This window comes from Argiope bruennichi, chromosome 2 (assembly GCF_947563725.1).
Source record: "Argiope bruennichi chromosome 2, qqArgBrue1.1, whole genome shotgun sequence".
Lineage (NCBI taxonomy): Eukaryota > Metazoa > Arthropoda > Arachnida > Araneae > Araneidae > Argiope > Argiope bruennichi.
In genome coordinates this window covers 95,215,741-95,240,966 of record NC_079152.1, presented here as the reverse complement: position 1 = coordinate 95,240,966, position 25,226 = coordinate 95,215,741, and the positions used below count along the sequence as shown (strand labels likewise).

The 25,226-nt window shown below is 29.1% G+C and overlaps 2 protein-coding genes across 10 annotated transcripts in view; one reads left to right on the top strand and one right to left on the bottom strand.

Moving 5' to 3' along the window:
* Nucleotides 1–9,157, top strand: part of LOC129961992 (calpain-C-like) — an 85,993-nt gene extending 76,836 nt beyond the window's left edge. For 3 of the 4 annotated variants that reach the window (XM_056075648.1, XM_056075649.1, XM_056075646.1), the window contains exons 19-21: nucleotides 1,248–1,364; nucleotides 6,002–6,060; nucleotides 8,905–9,156. In XM_056075648.1, coding sequence (XP_055931623.1) covers nucleotides 1,248–1,364; nucleotides 6,002–6,060; nucleotides 8,905–8,931 — 203 coding nt within the window. In that variant the 3' untranslated portion in view covers nucleotides 8,932–9,156. Of the gene's footprint in view, nucleotides 1–1,247; nucleotides 1,365–6,001; nucleotides 6,061–8,904 lie in introns of all 4 variants that reach the window. The other variant, XM_056075647.1, reaches the window with a different exon arrangement.
* A 3,353-nt stretch (nucleotides 9,158–12,510) lies between these two features.
* LOC129962377 (voltage-dependent L-type calcium channel subunit beta-1-like) overlaps nucleotides 12,511–25,226 on the bottom strand; it is a 236,367-nt gene continuing 223,651 nt past the window's right edge. For 5 of the 6 annotated variants that reach the window (XM_056076123.1, XM_056076126.1, XM_056076127.1 and 2 more), the window contains 2 exons: nucleotides 20,235–20,297; nucleotides 12,511–17,433 (listed from right to left, as the gene is read on the bottom strand). In XM_056076123.1, the coding sequence (XP_055932098.1) occupies nucleotides 16,918–17,433; nucleotides 20,235–20,297 (579 nt within the window). In that variant the 3' untranslated portion in view covers nucleotides 12,511–16,917. The remainder of the gene's footprint in view (nucleotides 17,434–20,234; nucleotides 20,298–25,226) is intronic. The other variant, XM_056076124.1, reaches the window with a different exon arrangement.

Here is a 25,226-nt window from a genome sequence, read left to right as displayed (position 1 = left end):
GAGATATTTGTGTATATAGGGGCAAGAAACTAAAGCCATCGATTTTCCTGCTTAATTATTTTTAATCATTCATTAAAATGGCATTGGAAATGCTCTTGGATGAATTTTTCTCCTAATTTAGTTACTTGTTTTTAATTCACTAGAACTCACTTTGTTTTTAATTTTATTTTTTTCAACAATTAATTTCGATGATAACCGATGATTATTTTAATGATAATCCTTTCAGGAATGAAAGCCTTATAGAATTAATATTTTTATTGTGTGTAATTGCAAAGAGCTCTTTTTGCATTGAAAATTTAACAGTAATTGGTTGACAAAATCTTTTTTCCTTAATAAAGGAAAAAGTTAAATACATGCATACATGCCATTGTCTAATGATAATTTGCTGAGATCCTGAGAACTAACTAACTGAATTCTATATATTGAACTTTTAAAATTTGAATAAAAGGAAAAATAACAAGAACCAAATTCATTTATTCCAATTTTCTATACAAATATAATATCTATATCTTAAATTAAAAACAAATGGAATTTAATATAATTATATAAGGTTTTAAAGAAATACAATTTTAAACCTATGTACACTACTAATGTAAAACTGGAAATAAATTATAAAGATGCTATTTTTTCTGCTAATGAACTTATATATTCCTTCGTCATTTGTTTGATAACAAATAATTTTACTTTGGGGACATATTTTTGAAAAAAATAAATAGTTTTTTATTCTAATATATCTTACTTAATTCACAACAAATATTATTTAAATGATTTAAGTGGTAGATTGTCCACAGATATTTTTTCATGACATGTTCAAAAACCGTTTGAAAAAATTGTCGACCTTTTTTGAATCAATTCATAATTTTTTAATATCAAAGTTTTTTTTTTAAATAATGAATCAGGATTCGAAGTGAAAAAATTATAGTATTATGAAAAACTCTCAAAAGGCCTTCATCTTTCAAATATTTCACCCTTTATAAACTAAAGCAGACATATCAATAATCTTGACTTAAAACAAATTCCTTATTTGATGTTAAATAATTATTTTCATTATTTTTTTTCTTTTAGTAGTCCTTAATTTATTTTCTATTTTTCTTTTGAATTTGAAAAATTGAGTTTGCATTAAATCCACAAAAATTCAAAAAGAAAAAAAATACTTTGTTTATGAATTCATTTTTGTACTCTTATTTTTAGATGGCTAAAAAAATCACTTATTCTGAACATCTATTCGATTTTGATTTTTAATTTAGGCTTTCAAGTGAATACTGAAACTCTTTCATTGCTGGCATTCCGGTATATGAGGAAAGATGGCACCCTGAGATTTGGTGATTTTGTGTCCTGCATCTTACATCTTTCGACTGCATTCAGTAAGTGAAGTTAAATTATTGAAAAATAGAACTTTGTATTGTTGATAATTAAGCAAGAAAAAAATGCTTACTAATAATTACTAAGCGTTTCTCTGTTTGTGTGAATTATGAACTGGCAGAAGATAATTACTAAAGATACAAGCAATCTACCCAAACTTTTAAGTTAAGCTACCTTAGCTAACAAATTAATTTTATTCTACATTTGTCTTTCTTATATATTTATTATTTTGTGTACTTTATGTATTTTGTTCAGATTTAGATGTTCGTTTTAAATTTAAAATTCAATAATAGAAAGCCAACAAAAATGGAAAGGAAACTAAATGTTTTTTTCTCCCTAATATCTTAATTTATTGGCATAGTTAGATACTGAGTTAAATGATAACTTATAAATGTTCCATGTGTTATCCTCCATTCCAGAAAACAATTTTTAGGTGAAGAATCATATTTTTCGGAGCATTAAACTCCTATTTTCGATTGTGGGATCGAATATGAGCTTTTTTATTATCGTTATATTGGATTGGCAGAATACTATCTCCTTTGTGATGGAGCTAATAGTTACATTGATTTTATATTAAAATCTTGTACCTTAAGAACTGTTGTAGGATGAAAAAGCATTTGCAGGGAGCAAGAATATATTAATCCATTTTACATAGCATTACTAATTGGAAATGCTATGTCTTACTTATATTATAATTTTGTAGTTAGGTTAACTTTCTATATATTGACATTTGAAAATCTGAATGAAAGATAAAATAAATAGGAGCCAAGCTCATTTATTCCCTTTTTTTGACACTACTAATCTTATAATATTTCCATTTATCATCAAATTAATGTTTATGAAAATCTTTAAATATGAATAATGCACGAAAACGGTCTGGCTCTATTTATTTTTTTTAGACGATAAGGCTTTGATTGTAGATTAAAAAAAATTCTAAAATTTTCTTCATGAAAATAAAATGGGATCAGGAGATAAGAAGGATACTAACGAAATTGCAAATTCACCTTCACAAGTATTAGATAATATAAATTTATGTTAAGGCGCCATTAAATGTGGCAGTTGCTTCATATGACCTACTTATCATCACTGTAATCGCCACTTCACGCAATATTCTGTTTATGTGATCACGCTGTGCTCGTAAAGATCATTACCAAAACAATGACGATGCTTCTGTCTCTCCTTGTGTGCTTTATTAAGATTAAATACCGGAAGAAATGTCTCGATTGCTATTACCCATCAGTCAATAAAGACATTTTCTTTTTTTTTTGAAAAAAATTAAATAATCAGGACTATATTACAGACCGATGTCAAATAAAATAAATTCTTCTCGGCAAGCTGGAAGGAAAAAGTAGATTTCTTTTACATCTAAATTATTATCTGGCAAAATAAATTGTTGATGTTAGAAACAGTCAATTAGGGCTTGAAAATCACTTTTCAGCACCCAACTTCTGAGATATTCCAGTTATCGAAAAACTAAATACAAAAGTTGTTCGTCTTAATGAGGCGTTAATTAGGCCAATTGGATTTATTTTTCTATCTTCAGTGTTAAGAAAGTTATAGCGAAATGAAAATTTCAACTCACCACGATTTTCACCGACTTTGAGCTAGATGAGCCATTTACGAACTCGTCCGAGATTTTTATATTAGTTACCCTTTCCTGAAATAACGTGGACAAAGCGTATATATATATATATATATATATATATATATATATATATATATATTCAATTTATCAAAAAAAAAAATTAGTACCAAAACACGCCGATAGGCGAAATCCTGGCTCTGCAAGCGCATAATGTGCGGGAAAAGAATACATAACTGCCAATGGAAACCGTAAACAGAAACACACCAAATACCAATGAAAAACGTTTTTATAGCAACTTACAAATTTGTCTCAAGGTGACCACTAACTTGATGTTCCAATAATGTATGCGGTACACGAGGTTTTTGAAGGTGGCTCGCATCATATCGGCATTTATTCGTCTGGTATGCCACGTTATTTGATTTTTTTAAAGTAGGAATGTCAGGAACATGTCCTTGATACACAACGTCTTTCAAGTGAACCAGAACGCCCCACAACCAGAAATTGCCAAGATTCAGTTCAGTGTCACCAGTTAATGGGTGTTATCTTATGCGGATAAAATTTCAGGATCTTACGCAGTATCTTCTGCACCATCGAGAACAGGATATCTGTTTGTCGTGATATTGAACGTGCACTGCTGGTACCCTGCTTAAGTTATCACCTGATCCATAACGGCGGATGCAACTTCTTCAACTTGTTCCTGTTTGATACCTTTACGTCCTCGTCCTTAAATTCTCGCGCACCAAGAATTCCTGTTGTTTCAAATCTTTCAACTATTCTTCGTAAGTTAGTTCTGGTCATCAGTCCTCTACGTAACTGTTTTAACCGCCGGTATTCACGAAAAGCAGCACTGACATTTTCATCTCGCTGATAAAATAGCTTGACTAATAAGGCTCATCCAAGTAGTGACAACGCAGAATGATTTAAATTCCCGCAACCCTTCCTTTTATCTTCTATGCCATGTCACAAAGTGCCCGTATAAGCAAATTATATAATAGTTTTCGATCGCAGCGCCAAAATTTCCCCAATCAGCATTTTTTATATTAATTTTTTTTCTTGATAAATCGAAACCGCATCCTTTAATGTGTATGGTGGCCAAATTTTGTTATATTTCGTCTTGTACATAACACGCTGCAGGGCTCCGAACACTTCCTGTTATTTCTTGATCACCCTGTGTATATTGTTACGAATCTGTGATGCGGCTTCCCAGCATAGTTGGTTCCAAAGGAGGTCCCAGAGCTTGGCAACAAACTTGGCGACCATTTGCCGTCTTGGCGACGAATTTGGCGACTTTGGCGCCAAAATAGATTACACCCGAAACATCGAGAATTTTCCCGAGCCGTCCAGTAGGAACCGAGATATGCCTCGAACGTTCCTGATTGGTTGAGAGGCTTCTATCCCCGCCTCCTGAGACCTATAAAAGGAGCTGCAGCTGCCGGGGAGTGGTGGTGAATTGAGTAGTCGTGAACCAGACAGAGTAGTCGTAGTCGGAGAGTAGTCGGGATCGACGGTGAAGAGTAGTCGGAATCGACGGTGAAGAACTGGTCTTCCAGGGATAAGCGGAGCAGCGACGGAGGCAAGCTAGTGCTGAACTAAGTTGTGCGCTACTGTCTGCAGTAGAGTCTTGTTGTATGCTGCATGTCTCGGCTGAAGATAATCGTCTTCTGTGCTGTACATAGTTGTCGTCTTTGTGCTGTCCTGTGTGTCTTCGTGTAAATAAACGTCGTTGTTTCATTTTCTACTGCCGCATGCTGATTGAGTGTTCTCCACACCATATAACCCCACTATCCAAACGAACCACGGGAAATTTCGTAACAATATATATGTGTGTCTGTGTGTGGTTTTTGGTTCTTGGACCATGACCGGTGAAGAACTGGAGAAATTTTCTCGAGAACCATTGCAATCAGCAGTCTCCCTATAGGAATTTTCCTAAAACTGAACACTTTATTATAGATTATGCTATACTGAGCCAAAGAATGTTTATTTTTTGTCATTTCAAATTCGTGTGTAGGAAACTTCGTAAAAGGTACTAATAATAACTTTTTCACGTACAAGATTATTCAGGCTAATTTGACTAGAAAATGCGTTTATTATCCATTGTTACATTATTGTTTTGAGCGGGAGTAGTTGTTAAAGACAAAGAACATATTATAGAATGGTTGGAAGTTTGATCAAATTGTATCGCATATATTAAAAATAACATCACTTTTCCTTTCAACAAATCAAATCAAATTATCGGAGGTAGTAATTTTTTCTTTCATTGCATTGAGATATCGGCAAATGCTGTTTCATTTCTTCATAAATTTATTATTGAAAATTCCATGGCCTATTTTTGATATGTTTTCAAACGTAAATCACGTATATAAAGTGCATGAAGGAATCAATTATATATTTCTCGTTTTGTTTGATAATTTTATGCTAGATTTTAGTAAACTTCATAATTTTTCATTGATAGAAAGACCTATTTTTATCGTGAAGAAACTAAATACCTATTTGCAACTGTATTTGACTCCATTCAAAGAGTTTGGAAAGAGCGAAATAAATGAAATTTTTGCAGTGAAAACACAGATTGTGACAAAACAATCTTAACTTATTAATTAGTAATAATTTTTAGGTGGACGATCATACATTATCAATTTCGGTACACCGCTAAGGGATGAATGAGAGGGGGCGGGGTATATGGATAATCGGGCCCCAGCTTTTCAGACTCCCGGAATGGAATCAGAAAGGGAGGGGTGAAAAGTAAATATTATGCTCCGAGCCCATTCACTCTTTTACATCTATATTTACATGTTTAATTAAGAAAAGCCTCTGAGAACATAAATCATTCTGCATGCAGGAGTCACTGTTGAGGTTAGAATATTTTTACTTTGAACTTTATGCTATTTTTCATAAGCTTGATTGAATATCGTCCCTTTTCTGTAGTTAAACACAAGAATATGGTGGAGTTCATGTATAATGTTTTGGAGTTTCAGTCGTTATTTTACAATATTTGAATCAGATCGACTGAATGTGTGTGTGTTACATATAATATTTATTTTCAAACTCTTCTTTCAGAGACATTTGAAAAGAAAGACCCTTTGCAGAATGGATATGTAAAAGTCAGCCTTAAAGAGGTAAGATACTTAAAATATGAATTCATAGAATTTTAATATTCAGTTACTTTTCAAACGAGATAAATCAATGGCTGAGTTATAATCAATTGCAAATAATGTGTACACAAAAAAATACAACTATCTATATTCTTCAAATCTAAAAAATGACATGCACTACAATTAGAATAATGGACTACACTGGTATTTGCATAGGATGGCCGACACGATCGCTTTATCTAAAATGCCTTGATTATTTTTTTGAAGCCATTGAAAATTTTATGTCCATAGATAATGTTAAGGATCTTGTCACACCTGTTTTCATTTATACCACTGTCTACTAATGTGTGAAAAGAATTTCTCAGAATGCCATGCATACATTTAAAGCTAACAGCCGCAATTTCATATTTCGCGAATGTTCTATCTAATGTTATAAATTAAATATTTGTTGTTCATTTCGATTCGTACATACAAAGCACGACATACTAAGTTCCAATCCTGTATTCCTATCCCATTCTGTTCATTTTTTGAGAAACCTATCTCTCAAAAGTTTGTACTACAAAACTTAGTATGTATATTTATTTGCTGGATGTGTTGTATACGTATGCAGCAGAATTCCAGAATTTCCAAATTTGTCAAATGTAAACCTATTAATCCTTTAACACTGATTGTCTAAATGCTGCATTGACAGTAAAATATCCTTTATTTTTATTAATTAAAAATATGTAATGTTTTGGAGATATAAAATCCCTTTAAGGACTCTGTTAAGGATTTTTTGCGATAAATTATTGAATAGACTAAGCAGCATGAAATATTCTTCACGTTATATAAAGCATTTTCATCTTGTTTATCAGTTCCTTATCTTTTACATCTTCAGATTCTTATCTGATGCTTGATAAGTATAATGTAAAACTATTGTCTACATGAAAATGTTCTGCTGATCAAGCTGTAGATGCAATTTTTAACAAAGAAAAATAAAAACTCAGCAATTCTTAAGACTTTTTCTCTTAAAAAAAAGGTTAAATTTAGAATGACTTTAAAATTGCTGAGAACTAATGCAATAATAAAAGGAAACATAATACATATTTAATTGATTTTAAAGAATACATAATTTTGTTTCGAGAATGTTTTTTAACCCTTCATATCCTGACGGTATTTAAAAGTACTTACTGCTTAAGTCTTACTGATGTCTTTGTAATATGACAAATTTTTCTGAGGGTATTGAAACACACACACACACACACACACACACACACACACACACACACACACACACACACACACACACACACACACACACACACACACACACACACACACACACACACACACACACACACACACACACACACACACACACGAAGAACGGAACTTCAACAGCAAGCTGCAGATACTTTCTAAAAGCAAAAATTAAGAACCTTTAATTATTAATTAAGTTATTTTAATTAACTAAAAAGAATTTTTGTTCTTTCTTGGGATTATTCTGCACGAAAATTAATCAGAGGAAGCAAAGATAAAATTGAAAAATTTATAGTAAATGAAGGTTAAATGGTGTTTATATTTGAATGTTTTCATATGTTTTAATACATGAATTATTTAAGATTAAGATCTACTTATTTTTTAATCCACTATTTCTTTCCAATTACAACTATTCCTATTACTATTATGTATTAATACTTTATAACGCATTGTTTTATTAATCATTAAACTTATTACAGATGCATTTATAAATGTAATTGATTTTCATCATTTCCTCTGCATTATCCAAATGATTCTATAAAAGTGCTGGCAAAAAATATTTTCTTCCTTACACCTGCACGAAACACCCTGACGCATTTATAGTAAAGTTACTTTTCATGAAAATGTTAAGGAATGGCTCAGATGCTTAAGACTAGAACTGTTTTTATTTTTCTCTCTTAATAACTTCCATGCATAAAAATCGCATTCTGATAATGACCTTTTACATATATTTGCATTGTAAAAATCAATACCATACACAATGCCGGCATTTTTTTCTATAAAATTTCAACAACTTTATCAAAGAATGAGAGCTACGGGTTCGGTTAACAGACATATCGGTTGATAGATATTCGGTTTATTCAGATCCTGCTATATATTATTGAAAACTAATGCTAGTGGTCTGCGCAAAATTGTCTCGCATACTCACTAATAAAGATATCATTCCAGTGAACGCTTTGCATGGCATTGACATACAATAGTTATGAAATATTAATCTTAGGCTTGACTTTAGCGATTTTACTGAATCTGTCGCGTGATCCTTGGCGTGTATTTCGGCGATTAATCCCTAGCATGTGTTCAAAAGCATCCAAAAATCGAATTTGATTTTCAGATGCATTATTCTAAATCGATTGAAACAAAAATTTGACATGAAACTACACTTATAGTGGGAAAATCACCTACCAAATTTGAAATATTTAAGTCACTGCGTTTTTGAGTTATCGCGTTTACATTTTCTGAAAGTACAGACCGACAGACAGTCAACTCCTTGCTAGATTTTCCACAAAATTGGATAGTGTACACATTAAAAATATCAAATATATGTAACGAATTGTATGCATCTAGCTCTTTTCGTTTAGTAGTTATTGTGTTAACTTATATTATATAACTTATGCCTGTATTCTTAATTTCATCCAAATAGCTCAAAGCATTTTTGAATCTTTGTTAAGGATAGACATTCGGGGATTTCCCAAAAATGCGTTTTTCGAACTCCGGAAGGTCTAAAACATGGAAAATGGTCAAAATCTCGAGTTTGAATTTTTTGACGACTACTATATTTTACTTACTTACCAACTTTTGTTTAATTTTATTTACTAAATACTTACTGCTTTTTTTTTTGCAATTTTCCAGTGGTTGAGCTCATCTCTTCAGTGCTGATAGAAATTTTTTTTTTTCTTCTTCCTGAAATGCCATTCAAAGCGGAGACAACTCGAGAGATGCCAAAATTAATACGAGCACCAAACAGCACTTGTATATAGACGTTTCTTATTAATGTTGAATATATATATATATATATATATATATATATATATATATATATATATATATATATCACTTAATTATTGTGAATATTTAAACTATTTTTGTGTTCGACATAATCTGTGCAATCATAATTTTGTTTAACAACTTATAGACTCTTTTGTTTTATTTTGTACATAAATGATTTTATTGTATTTTTTATAATAAAGAATGTGTTCTTTAAATGAGTTCTATGCTTTATAGTTTTATTAGTGTTTTTTTATGTATTCGAAGAATTTCAAATATTTAACATCTGAGAAAAGCATTACAATTAATAATAAAAAATACATTACAAGTAATTAAAAATATGTTAAAATGTGAAATTTACGCTAATAACGTTTTCAGAAAAGTGATTAATAACGATTCAGTAATTTATTTATTTTTTCTTTTGCTTGTATAAATGCATGCTTAAAATAAGTCTAGCCATGAAACGTTTAATTTTTTTTTTTTTTTTTTTTTTTTTTTGCAATTTGTTATAGCTTTTTTTTAAGTCAGCTGAAAATGTACATTTTATTTTTCGATGATATGGTATTCGAATACTTCATAGAAAAAATATAAATTTAATGGCATCATACTTATATTATTGAACGAGTATAAATTACGAATTTATTCACAATTATGTGAAACTAATATCTGAGGAGAAAAAATTTAATTGCATTTTTTTAGATTCTCAATAATAAATACGAAGTTTTGCTACAGATGAATTTAAATTTATGATGTTTAGTACTTATATCAACTTTCATGTTATAACTCTTATAATTGAAAGTTTCTTCATTAAATTTTTATCAAAAACAATTCTGTAAAACTAATTCAGATTTTTTAAAAGTAAATAAATTACCATCTTCGATGAAAGTCTAAATGAACAGTCGCAACAGATTGCAGCTGAACTTTAGCAAAATGGAAAGATCTGATGCTTCTTTTCAGAAAATTTTAAATAGAGGGATTAGTATATGGTCAAAGTTAATATTTGTTATCTTATAAAACGTTTTAACCAATGGAACCAATTGTTTTAAAGTCTTAGTCGCATGTGAAAAATAATCGCATGTAATGCAATTACTAATGAATATACGTACCATGAAGTTGTTATATATTCATCACTTATTCATATTACAAAAATTACAATATATTTAGCTAATGCTGTCCGATGCAGTAGTATACCATTTTGTATCTATAAATTGATTTTACTTAGCAATATATGGTAGAGAATTCTTATATATTGACATACAGGGAGATTCAAAATTAAACGTAGTGAGTGCCACGGTTGTAATGATCCAAACATCACAGAGGAAAACATGACCAGAAACGCTAATCGGATGAATTTGACGGCACTATTCATCAGCGTAATAACTGGCCAGTTACATTTCCGACTTCATACAGAAAACAAGCCCCTGTTTACGAATCTTGAGTTATAAAATGTAATTCATATTATATTACAAGTAGTTTATGATAGTAGAAGGCAGCAGCAAATGTCAGATGTTTTCAGAATAATGAGTAATTAATTCATCACCGCTGTGAAGTGCGAAGAAAATTATATAAATAATTTTAATAATATATAAATAATAATTGAGAATGAATTGTGAGACTTGACAGATGCTCGTACGATCAAAATAAAGATTTTTCATCCATTATTTTTCTACTTTTTCATGCATCTTTTAGTTCATGTATTCCTGTGTGACTGTTGCTTTTATGTGAGCTTTCTTCCTTTTTCAATACCTTACACGTAGAATTTTGAGCAGAGCTTTTTAAACTATGCATATTGAATTAAAATGAAGGAGTACAAATAATTTTTAAGAATTAAAATAGTGACAAAGAGTTTCTTTAATCACAGAAAAAAATTCAGAAAGCTATTTAGACATTAAAAATTACAAATATTACAGATTTTACATTACATAATTATTATTTTCTGTATTTTAATATAGTAAAATTTATACAAATTTCTCTACTTTTCCCATTTGTTCCTAATAATTAATATTTTTTTTCTGTTATTTTAAAATTCATATTTAATATTTAGCATTTGAATATACATGCCTAATAGTTATCGACATATACTTCCAATTGGAAAAAATATCTTAAATAATGTACATAATTATATTTTATGCTTCAAATAATAAATGCGTTTCTAAAAAAGTTACAATGTCTCAATTTTTATATAGTTCTACAATATTGTCTTATTTGTCAAAGTTTTTACTATTTTGTATAAATATCATTGTTTTAAACGATTTCAAAATAATTTCAGGGGCAACTTATCAATGTTTGCCCTAGGCAGCCATTCACTACTTAAAATAATTAGGTTCAAAATTTTATACAGGGTGATCGGTAAAGTCCTTTGAAGCCCTTTAAACTCAAAATGCCGTTTCCTATATTCAGTTAAGTAACGTGTACCTGCAGTAAAATTATTATGCTGAATTTATTGAAACAGGTTAACGCGTCCCTAGCGGGGGACTAAGAAAGTTAAAAAAAAAGAATATCGGTCAAAAAATTCAGTAAGAAAATTATATGCTATATCATAATAAAAAAGCAGGAAAAAGTTTCATGGAGCTATCTATAAAATTGGCTGAGATATTTGCGATTAAAATTGCGAACTTTCTGCAACTTGAAAAAGAATTACTCTAAAAATTGGAAAATTTATTCTTCGGTATTCTACCTCCTCTCGTCCTGAGCGCGTTTTTTTAAAATATATTTTTTATTAGTTTTATTTACTTTTTTCCTTGCTTAAATTTCCCTTCGCCGTTGCTTAGTTAGGAAAAGAACTGAATGATAATGTTAGAGAATATCTTTTTCAATTTTAAAGTGAAATCTTTTTCAAATCACGTGAAGTTCATAATTTTAATCGCAGATACAGCAAATTTTACAGATAGCCCCATGAAAAGTTTTCCTGCGTTTTTATTATGATATAGCGTATTTTCTTCTCACATGATTTGCTAACCAATCTCCTTTATTTTTTTGTAATTTCCTTCTTCACCACTAGGGGCGCTGTAACCTATTCTCGATGAATGCAGCACAGTTACTAGTATACATTAGATATATGTTATTCCCTGGCTATATGTGGCGCCATTTTGTATTTAAAGGATTTAAAAGGACTTCACTAATCACTCTATATATCGATCAGTTTTTGCTAAAGTAGCGTGAAATGTTTTCTTTAAAATGTTAGCGAGTCAAAAATATTTGGCTAAATATAACAAATAGAATTAGCGAAGATTATATAAATTTCCGTAAATTTTTCAGAATTACTTATTGACTTAAATAAAATATAATTTCTTTACATCATTCAAAGCATTTTCCATCTGGAAGTATGAGTATTTCACGGTTTAGATATTACTATTGGACTATGATTATAGTATATATCCTGAATTTCATTTTAACCACATAATTCATTTCCCAGAGTAAAATGTTACAAATGATATGTTTGTGAGATATCATGAAATCAAAACAATCAAATTTCAATAAAATTTCAGAAATTTAATATATAATATATATATTATGCAGTCAAGCCACAAAAATAATGACAAAACAGGAACAAACGTTTAAACGAGTGTATTAACAGTAATTGTATTACATCTATTGCAGCGTCGATTTTATCACGGGAAACCTTAAAAATATTACAAGTATGAAAGCCAGTGTAAGGAAAAGGTGATCCTGGCTTTGAAAAATATTCCGATTCAAAACTATCCATTCTTCGACGACATGAAATAATCTAAAACAAATAACTTACACATAAATTTATACAACTCTCAAAATAAAATCATAGAAGTGAATTATTTTGATAAATAATAAATAATGCTAAGAAAGTACTCGTAAAATGCTACGTTATTCTTTAGTAGAAGAAACAATGCAGATGTTTATACGTGCAAACATGAGCTGAGATTACTACTTGCTACTTGATGCAGATATTTTATTAGATAAAGAAGTTGTTCCATAAAAATTGTTTATTGCTAAAAGAATAAGCAGCGAGAAATTTTATTTGAATATATTTTAAATGAAAATTAATTGATAAATAATTCTGGCTGATAATTGTTTGAAAGAGATGTTAGGGAGCAATGTACATGTACCTATTAAATATATATCAAATTTTCATATTTAAACAATTATTAATAATAAAATTATTATATAATGGTTTGAAAAACACCTTTTCTATAATTGTATATCATGTAAAAACTATTACACGTTTTGAAATTAAATATATTAATTATTTAAAAATAATGCATAAACAATAGATGCTCCAAAATCTTTAAAAATTATATTTTTCACTTAGAATACTGCAAGATACTTGAATGAATTATTGGGTTCAGTGTTGTATTTCAGAATTCAAATCTTCATATAAAGTCTTTGTAAGATATTTTTACCAGAAGCAATTAAACATTCGAAAATCGGTGCCATGCTTTAAGAAAAAAAAAAGCGATGAAAATATAGATTAGTTATCGTATGTGATAAATTAAACAGTTTTTAATCAAACATTCAGAGATTTAGAAGTGCATCCCTTGTTCCTTCAAAGAACAAAGATGCTGTCATTAAATTTTATCTTATGCTTTTGAGAATTGTTTTGAAAGAATTCACTGTCACAGAGATTCATTTCCTGTACAGATAGATTCAGATAACAGCAATTAAGAAGAAAGTTTATCATTTTAAAAAACAGCCTTTCTTCATTTTGTGAATGCTTTAGTCAACATCGCATACTCAGGTTTCTGGACTACTTTGCTTCACAGAGAAAAATGTTGCCATTTTTCTGAAACAGTATAGCATTTATACAATTACAATTTTTACAAAATTGATAATTTTCAAAAGAAAAATAAACTCTTTGATTTCATTAAATATATATGCATATAAATGAATTAAAATAATTAACTCCTTTTATAACTTTTTTGCAATTTTTCGATTTAAAAACGTGTTGCCATAGCCATACATAATATAAATGCAATAGGCGCAAAACAATCTATCACAATCAGCTCATCTTTGCATTTAAAACATTTTACTAAGACATCAGTAGGATACCAGAGAATTGCATTTCAGTTGGTGGAAATATATAGTGGTCGAAAACAGTTCCAACTTTTAGCACTAACTACTTTTTCTACTAAATAGCAAGTATATTCGAACTCTGCGCGCTTTTCACGACACATTTCACAGTTAAACAATAATTAGATAATAGAAGAAAACTTTCATTTATATTGAGAAAAAGGAAAAAGTGTTTTTTGATTTTATTTTCCCATCAGTGAAAATTTTTAATATAATTTATATAGGAAGATATTTATCGTTTAGCCAAAGATATTATATCTTTTTGATTTTGACTTGTATTTAAATAATTTATGAAAATTTTAACAATGTATAAATACATCTAACAGCTGAAAAACCAATGTTAATGCATTGCACGGGTTAAAGCGCAATTATAGTGCAGTTCACTAATTTTTAATATATGCATTCATTATACAAATCGATACAAAACACATATCGATTAACATTCCAGATAGAATCAATGTTATTTACACTGCATGATTGAGTTGCACTACGCAAGGAATGACAGTTTATATTGTAAATAGATAAATAATATGAAACTGTATACCGCAGTATGAATGTTCCCATTTAATTAAATTTAGCGATTATTTTTAATTGATTAATAGCATTTGTAAACTTTCTGAAATTTAATTTTGAAAATTATGAAGTCAGAGTTGTTTTATAATTGTCATTCATTGATGATTTACCTCTTAATTTCGCTCCAGAAATATGAAAATAAAAATTTGCGATATTCAAAAAATATCAAAAACGTAATAATGAAAAGGAATTATTAGTTTAATAGAGATTACAAATTTACACTTAAAAATATATCAAAGAACGTTGATAAAACACAGAAATTCTTAATTAAGTACTATAAAACTGATTTTTTAAAAATTCATAGTATATTTGCGAGAAATTTTCTTGAAAGTTAGAAAATAGCAGAATACGATCAACTTGTCAAAAAAAAAAAAAAAAAAAATGAAATAATTTTTCAAATTAAAAAGAAAACCCGGAATTTTACTTAAAACCCAACAAACTTGGTTAATTATACATGAAATTTATTATTTTGGTCAAAAAATGCAAATTAAAATAGAATAAAAGCCAAAAAGCTTTTGAAATTTAATAAAAAGTATAAAATTAGCTGACAGTTTTTGAAACAGAATTTAAAATACTTTAAATTCATTGCGATAAAAATAAACAAGAATAAATATCAAAGTTAAATATCAAGTGTACCTGAATTCAACAGTTTTAACCTGAGTTTAATGTATTTTAAGTAGACAAAATTACATTCGTGTAGGTAGAATACATTTGCGAATATTAAAAACAAGCAAATTTGACTTTATACCAATACAGAGTAATTCATGTTAAAAATTACATTCAAGAATTTCAAACAGTTATAAAGTTAAAAATGATTTGTTCGAAATATAACTGTAATTTACAGTTCATGATTTCAGCTTAAGTTTAATGAGTATCACATTAAAAAAGCACAAAATTGGAAATTTAATTAGCAAAAATTTAAATCATAGAAAATTACTTTTCTGTCCAGTCTTTTGTTTAAAAAAAAGGCTAAACAATCACTACATAAATTGAAGTTCGGAAAACAAACTTGACTACATGAATCAATACTGTCACATCTTGTATGTAAATACATCACAAATCAATTTACAGCGTTCATTAATTATTAGAATTTGCGTATGACATTTTCCACTTAACGAAAGTTCTAAACTGAGTACTTCATTTGTCTTCTAAGTAAAAGTCACTTCTCTACTTTTTCAATAAATAATAATGTCCTTTAAGCTTGCAACATTATTTTACATAGATGCGGATAAATAATGTCAGCACATCACAGATGAAACGCAGCTAATGCAGTTTATATAAAAGAGCCAATGTGGCTGTATGAATTTCAGAACACCATACAACGCACATAACACAGTGGAAAAGGCTACATATGGCTAATCGATCCGTTCTTTCTTCAACACTGAAAATGAGCTAATAGATCTTGACCAAAAGAATTTTAAGTGGTGCATCTTATTGCATTAATTTCTAGCAATTTAATAGAAAATTTATTTATTTATATTTTTACTTGCAAAACTCGAAACAAATAAATACTGCTTTGAAATGTGCGAATGTGCGCATCATTTGAATCTCGAGGAAATATTTCCTACAAATAAAAAAATCAATAATATTAAAAGTTGCAGCGAAAGCTCTTCCATTCTTCTTAAATCTAATTTGCATAGATCTTAGAAGATTTATTATTATTTTTTATTATTAAGGATTAAAACGCAATTTGTTTCTTGATTCAATACCGTCGAGTACGTCAACGTCAGTCTCTATGTTTTGAGCATTCCACGTCGACAAGGAATTGTCCTATGAGGTTGAAATACAATCTGAGGTCAGTATATATTTTTTATTTTTTTTTGGTTTTTAGTGTTAAATGATGACAGTGAACAACAAACCAACGAATAGTGCTGGGATGGACTGAGTGAAGGCAGCGATAGATGAAATAGAAGAAACGGCACAAATTCCAGCCCTGGTTTTATATTCCTATACAGAACTGGTACAAACGGACCATGGGCGGGTTTTAATGCTTGATGGAAGTTAAGGAAAGAAGACGACAGACGTGTGTACATTGAAAAATTAGATTAGATAAAAAGTCTCTTTGCGTGTGACGACAAAAAAACGAAAAGAAAGAATTAAAAAGAACATGGATCCAGAGTATAATGTGTAAGATACACGCGTTTATTTCGATAGCTTCAGAATCGCAATTTTCGCGTTTAAGACGTTCGCTGAAGAAAACAGGTACAACGGCTGGATAGAAGTTAGGTTCAGAAGAAGTTCAAATGAAGGTGAAAAGGCCATTCATAAGAGATCCCGATGCACCATGGTTTGTCCTCTGTATGGAGATGGGTAATCTCTGTCGAGCGGGTGATGCGATTGGTGCCTCATGTCCTGGGAGTCCGTCATATCTCGCATTTCTCTCATCTCGGAAGGCCCGTATCGTCCTCCGTAGTCCATCGGTGGCCCACGATCATCCATTCTCACCTTCATCTGAGGATCCACATCTTCCATGTAGTAGTCGTGCTGGACTCGGTCTCGCTCGCGATCTCTGTCTCGCACGATTCCACGTTCCCAGGCAGCTCGGTCGCTGTACTCTTGGTCGGTGAAATCCATCATCATGGCTGGTGGTCGATGTGGTTGAGAATGGTGCGTCTGCGGATACCGGTCGGGCAGAGGATGCATGTCTCTGTCCGATGGGGGTCCGTAACCTCTGTCCCCGGGTGGTACGATGGGGGGCAGTTCTCTGCGAGGAGGTGGATCTCGAGACATCATTCTATAACTACTCGGAGGGTCGACATCCATGCTTGGAGACATAGGCTGGAAAAAAGGAAGGTAACGTCTTGAATCACAAGTAAACAATAAAAGAACAGAAATCAATTCTGCACAATAACTTACACTCAAGTTCGCACCCTTTGGAAGTTCTTAAGCAATTAGCAGATCACGAGCACAAGTTAAAACGAATGAATGACAGTTAAGATGAAAAACCTTTCTTCGACAAATAGAGGTTTAGTTTAGTTATATTAACGTCTCGTTTTAAAGCAACACTAGGGATATTTTGAGACTGCAGTCAGATGACGAGGATGATACCTGAGCTGGCAACAGTCTCTCCAAACTTCCACACCACACCAGCGGGGGGAGTTTGACCCCGACGGATTTAACATGCACCTGACCCACTTACACGTCGCTTCTTCGGTGGAATCGAGTCTCGAATTTGAAACCCTCCGGTTCCGAAGCCAAGACCTTACCATCAGACCACCGCGGCTTCGACAAAGAGGAGGAAATGAACCTTTAAGCACAATTGAATATGATACAATTTACTTTTGGATGCATGACAATTGTTTATAATGTAATTTAAAATGATGCGAGAAATGATTACTCTGAATGACTATGAGCTGAAATGAATATATTAGAGCTTCTGTAGGATAGGAAAAGATCATGGTGATGGATATTTAAACTCGAATGAAAAATAAGCGTATTAGTAACAGATATTCTATCATTTAAAATTTAATGGATTGTAATTAGAAATTATACAGCCAACAATAAAATTTTTACATCTATTTCATCAGCATTTTCAATAAAAACTTCCTATGGAATTTTTTTAATTAAAAAGTTATCTGACTGCATTCTATTGACAATAAATAAATAAATAAAATAAAATCGAATTATGTATAACAACTAAGTGGCTGCATTTGTTTAAAAAATTCAGCCTACAGTTCATAATTAACGTATGGTTCTGTGGTGATTCATATTAACTGCATCCGCGAGCAACTACGAGAATGCTTAGTAAATATTAGAAAATTAAAAAAAAGTTCATCTGAAACTTTTGCTTTTATTTATTCTTGCACACAATCCAAAACAAATTTTGAATTTCCATAACAAATTTGAAAGAATTTCAATAAGTACTTCCAAAGGGTACTGTTACTATATCTATTTACATTATAATATATGCGTTTTTTTGAGTGACATTGCTTTGTTAAACATCATTATGTTCACAACAAGATAAAGCATTTAAACAATCCTCACAAGATTCCCAGTTTTTTTTCAATATAACTATATTGGATACATTTACAAAAAGATCTGATCAGTAAAAAGTTTCATTTGTGATATGATATATTCTCCAAATGTAAGAAATTATAATTTTTTTACAAAAAATATTTCATAATGATCATTTTTCCTGATATACCATGAAATCTTCTTAAGTCAGGGAAATTATGGATTTATAGTAGCAGTAACTGTCATTTCTGGAAAGCATATGTAATTTTTTCACGATAATTAAAAATCTATAATTTTGACTGGAGAACCAAGATTAACTATAATAACAACTATATATTCTTCCTACCGAGTGACTTATTTGCATTATGACTAGAAAAAAGATCAAAAACTAAAATTTTTCAAATAAATGACAAGAAAAATATTGGTGAATACATCTTAAGAAGCAAATGGCAAAATTAAATACACACGTTTTCTACATAAAAGGCATATCAACAAAAGTTAATATTCGTCTCATATACCGATTTCCTTTTCATATAGAAAGCTGTAAAATTTATCAAACAATGGATTGTAGTTAAATAATTTTATTGAAAAAGTTCAATGTAATATTCCAACATCTAATACAACTAATAATAATATATTTTTCCAATTGTTAATTCAATAAATGTTAAATAATCAATAAAATTCATGTATCATCATAAATTAGGTAAAAGCCAACGAATTGCAGTCAACCAATATCTTTATTAAGCTTACAAACTAGTATATTCATTTTATTAACCAAAAAACGCAATGGATTTTTTTTCTTTTTTTGGTTACACAGAAAATTATCCTCATTATTATCAACATTCAAAATTCTTTCCATTTTTTTTAGGTAAATTAATAAACATTAAGTACAGGGCTTTTTCCAAAGAATGGGATTAATCTCAATTTCCTTAAATATTGCTTCTATATAAATTAATCAATTGTGGAAAACATATTAAATGAATTTCATAATTAAAGAGCATTAAAAGCATACATCTGTTTTTTAAAATAAATTTCAATACAATTTGCTAAAAATCGAATTTATACTTTTGATGAAATTTTTCTGCATATTAACTGGATTAAATAATTTAGATTAGCATACTCATTGAAAACTTTACGGAACGTACGAAATATTACCTTATTTATTAATACAAATTCATTTGAAAGCTAATATATTGAGTATATAGTAAAGAATAAATTATCTAATTAATAAATGGGTTCAAATTAAAACTTCTATCATTATTAAAATTTTTATTTATCGGAATTCCTGCTCTTAAAAAGCATTTAATAATGCTTTTTAAGAGCAGGAATTTTTTAAAGCATTTGCTTTAAATTTGAATGATAAATATTGAATACATCTACTGAATTAAAAACTTTCTTCAGTAGAATGGAAAATAAATTCTATTTTTTTTTTAAAATTTAGAAATTTAATCTGCAGTAAATTACTATACATTTAAATTTGATTCTCTCAACAATATTTAAGAAATAAGTATTGAGTCTGGAGACTAGTCCTATCTTTTGAGGACTCCCTGTACATTTCAATAAGTATATTCTTAAGCAGAAATTAATGCAAATATCATTTAATAGAAAAAAGAATGATTGGAGACCTTCTGGTTATCTTTGGTGAGAGTTACCGAACAGGAGTCATCAGAGCTGTAAGGCGATCCTCTCTAATTGGTTAAAGAAATAAGCTAGTTAAGTTATTGGTATAGGAAAATAAATATGGAATGTTACACAGTTATGGAATATTACAAATTGAAGTGTAAAAAAAATTGGTACAGTGAAATCTACTCAAAATAGGCATCATCGCCGCCTACACTTTTGTAGAAATGCGTCCCAATTGATACGAAAATTCAACATTATTTTTTTCTGAAGAATGAAATGCCCCATCCTCCCACGATCAAAATAATTTCAAAAGCAGTTCGAAAAATTTGGGCTCTTTTCCATGGATGTCTGCTTACCGGGCTGTATGTTGAATACAAGAATTGTGGTAAATTTAAACAAAAATATAATCTTTAAAAAAATTACGAATTTAACATTATATGTTTCACAAAACTATAAAATTCACAAATGTAGAGTTTTATCTTTGAATTTTATTAAGCACTGACTTGTGAAAAGCGAGCGAATTTCTTCATGGAATTTACTTTGAAAGTACCCACAGTGATTGTTTCATGATACAAAACTGTGCGCTCTTATAATGCCTGATAATCCTAGCAGTCAATACTTGAAACCAGAAATGAGTAGTCTCATTCGTATAAAACTTTTTTTCAACCATTTTAACAGATAGAAGGATTTAAATTGGTTTAAAATCTAACGAAGAACTTTCAAGATCTATAAAAATTGCTTATGCATTACTTAAGCATTATAAGAATTTCTTCTATTGAATATCATTGTGGGATTTCATGAACTAAGGTATATTTTTCATTGGTAAAAAATTTGAATATATTTTCTTTGATGATACAACCAATCTGTATACACTATACAGTTGTCGATCCATTGAGTTTCAATTTTTTTTTTCTGTTCGTTTAAACCAACAGGTTTCAAAGTCAATACACGTAGCCTGTAATTTGTTGCAATAAACTGTAGAAATGGATCTTTTCCACCAATTTGAAAAATTAAATATGGATTTTATGGTTTACGAGAAATTCGTGAAATCTTGAGAATTCTCTTCACATTTTCATGAAGGATAGATCAAGTTTTAAGAGGGAGTACCAATTTTTTTAGCACTTTAGTCTATAAAAAAAAGGAATAATAATAGCTAATATGTTAGTTTGGAATAGACATATCTATTAAAAAAATTGAATAGTCAAGTACATTTTGAATACAAAATATTTATTATAAATTTTTGAATTTTAATTTCAAAATTTTAATGCTTTTCTGAAGATGATAGTCTTGTGAGAATTTGAGGAGCTATTTTCAGAAGCGTTTTTATTTTAATAAAGTTTTTCTATAAGATAATAATAACCTGAATACTGAAATTTTTTTCTGCCACTGCAAAGTAGAAATCACAACCAATTCTGCAAATAATTTAACAATGCAATACCTCTGAAATAATTCATCGAAGGCCGAAGTAATTTTGATAGTAAATTCAGTAAATTAAATCTGAATTCGAAAATGAGAATAAGAGGAAATATGAAGGAACTTCGCAGTTCAGATTTCGAAATTTTTAATACAAAAATGTGCAAATTTCTGAAACATCATTCCAAATAGACCAGCTTATAAATTTCATATTCAAATAATAAATAAATTTTTGATTAATAATTTCATGATTATGTATAGTAGCATGCAGAATTAAAAGTTATACAAGTATCAAACTATAAAAGGTTTTTCATATAAGTTTATTATTACTGGGAAAATAATTGCTATTCAAAACTTTGCTTAGATCTCCATAATTTTTGTTTTATCTTCGATTATCATAGAAATTATTATTCAGAATTTTAGCTTAGTTTAGTTTAGTTTAGTTTAGTTTAGTTATATTAACGTCCCGATTTTAAAACACTAGGCCTATTTAGGGACGGACCTCCTAATTTTGAACCGCTGTCAGATAACGAGGACGACACCTGAATTGGTACCCCCCTCTCCACACCACGCCATACCAGCGGGAAGACGTTTTTCCCGGACGTTTAACGCGCACCAGACGCGCTTACACGAGGGTTCTTCGGTGGAATCGGGTCTCGAACCTGAAACCCTCCGATTCCGAAGCCGAGACCTTACCACCAGGCAACAGCGGCGCTTTACTATTCAGAAAGGCATTAAAATTAAGTTTGTAAAATGAGGCTAAAATATTACACATTGGTATAATTTTTAATAAAGAATAAACACTAGTTAATGGATTATGAATATTATAAAATAATCAAAATATGAAATACAATAAAAAAGTTTTCAGTTGCATACAAGAAGTTAAAAGTTGGTAACACATATTCTTAAAAAACCACCACTAATAAAAGTAAGAAAAAAACAGCCTGTTATGAAAGAATATTTCATAATTCCAATATTTAAAACATCTCTTTTCAATAAAAATTATGTAAAAAAATTAAAGAAAAAGAAATAGCGAAGCATTTCAAACAAAATTAAAAAGGCTAACATAAAAATTCTTTTGTAAATTAAAAAGAAAAATTTAAGCATTAAAAAATCGAAAATAGCAGTTTTATGAAACCAATATTATTGATCTTAAAAAAATTCAGCTTTTCAAATGATTAAAAAAAAAATTGTAAACAATTAACTGTACAGAAATAAAAGGAAATTCAAGCCTTTTTTTCTTTAACACTATTTGGTTTACACCCTATAATCTCTATATATAAAATAAAGCTGTTAATGCTAATCTAGATGATGTTTTAAAAGGTGCATGACTAGTAATGAGCACTAACTAATACACATTTAATACAGAGAAACTGATTAAACATATGTCTTATGGTATTGTAAAAATAAATATTTCGAAGAAAATCAGTTTGCTTTAAATAAAATTTACACAAACGCAATTTTATATTAAAAAAATTCCCTCTTTAAAAGAGAAAAACATGATTAAATAATACAGTTTTAGTCAAATTCAATAATAGCAAACTTATTACTATAATGTAGTACACAATAATAATAATAGTTAAAAATATATAAATATAGTACATATATAATTTATTATATCGCTAAAAACTAATCTTTAAAATGCCTATCTATTTTATTAACTGTCAAATATATGGATTTAAATTTTAAAATGACAATTTTTTATATAAATAACAAAATATCACATGCGTATGTATCTATTGAGTTAAAAGACAAATAAAACGATAATAAATTTAAATAAATATTTCAAATGCTTTTAACTAAAAGTTAATACATTTTCAATATTTTTTCTTTTTTATCATACAATTTCAAATGTTGAAATATCATGGCATTAAAATATAGGCTTCAAGCATGAAATAAAGCATAATTATAATTCAAATCTGACAAACTAGAAAAAAGAGGTTTATGGACGAGTCATAACATGCTGTTAGCGTTTTTATTAGGAGCAAGGTATGATAATTTGTAGTTATGTATGATAATTGGTGAAACATTTCGTATTTAATTATAAAAAAGCAATCTAAAGGTCCAAATAATTTTCTTTTAATAACTCTTCTATTTGGTGATAAACGAATCTGAAATATCAATCAAGGATTCAATTTTTTAATATCATTTTTTTTGTAAATTACACAATTATGCTGGAATACTAAGGAGAAACCGTCTTCGATTTAGTTGATTTCATTTTTATATTTTATTTTTCTTGTCTGAAATTTTTAATTATCAAAAAATTTAAATATCATTATTATAAAAAATTAACTTTTAGATACAAAAGTGCAATTTCACACATGTATATCTATTCTGGAATACAATTGAATATTCTAAAACTCATCGCTGATGTAAAAGTTTTATTCAATTTACATGCAAACCAGGATGAAAAGCAATGTTGAATTTGAAAATCTATTATATGAAAACCTAATAACATAGGTGAAATACTCCGCTTTTTTGCCAATTGTATTGGAATACTAGTTACTGGACCGAAATTTCCCATACCTTCACAGAATTTTCTTTCAGATTAAAAAAATTATTTTGGGTTTAAAAAGCAAAATTCACCTAAATTTTTGAATGAAAAACTTTAAACATATATATATATATATATATATAAAGTTATTCAGAAAATTAACAGGAAGTTAGTGAGTTGTGAAATAATATATAAATACAATTCATGTTTTTCATTGCAACTATACTTAATATAAGTAAGTCCGGATTAAGCACCTTAATGCAAATCTCAGAACCAGTTATCCCCTTGGCAATTGTTCTTATGCAACAACAGGTATTTTTGTACTAATTTCATTTTGATCTGCATATCAGCAGTTTTAAATAGAAAGTTTTGACAAATTGGAAAAAGTAAAATATTTAATTTCTAGTCATTATCAAGAAAACTAGATTCTGCTATCCACCTATAAAGAATTCAAATATAAAATTTAAAAGTAATTTTAACGAAGAAATTTGGAAAATGACAGTGCTATCCAATTGTTATTTAATTATTGTATCAGACAGTTTCTAAATTATTAATTATTTTTATTTAATTAGAATAATAAAAAATTTAATACGAAACTTGCAAAAGATGATTGTTACAAATGTTGTTAGAGTAATATTCCAGAATTTAAATCCTTGAGTTTATTTGTACAAGTTTGGGAATACGATCTAAAAAATAAATTTCTCAACAAATAGCTTAAAAAAATTGCGAACTCCTCTAGAACTGCGGAATCTGCAATCAATAATCTACTTTGTCTATTTATTAATAAGGTTCAAAGTATAGTCTAGTAAAAATACAGTATTTCCTGTTTTTAAGGTAAATTGTAAATTTCCTATATTATACATTTTTATAATTTGACTATATGAGAGGAGGACATGAAGATAAATAGCTAGATTTAAGATGCAATAACTTAAGGATAGCACAAGTAAAATTCACATTATCAACTTATTTCAAATATATATCACTGTGATAAAACTTTTTCAAAATATTAAAAAAAATATTTAAATTCCCGTGGGAGTAATTATGAAATAGAATACAAAATAAAATGCATAAATAAGGTCATATTTTT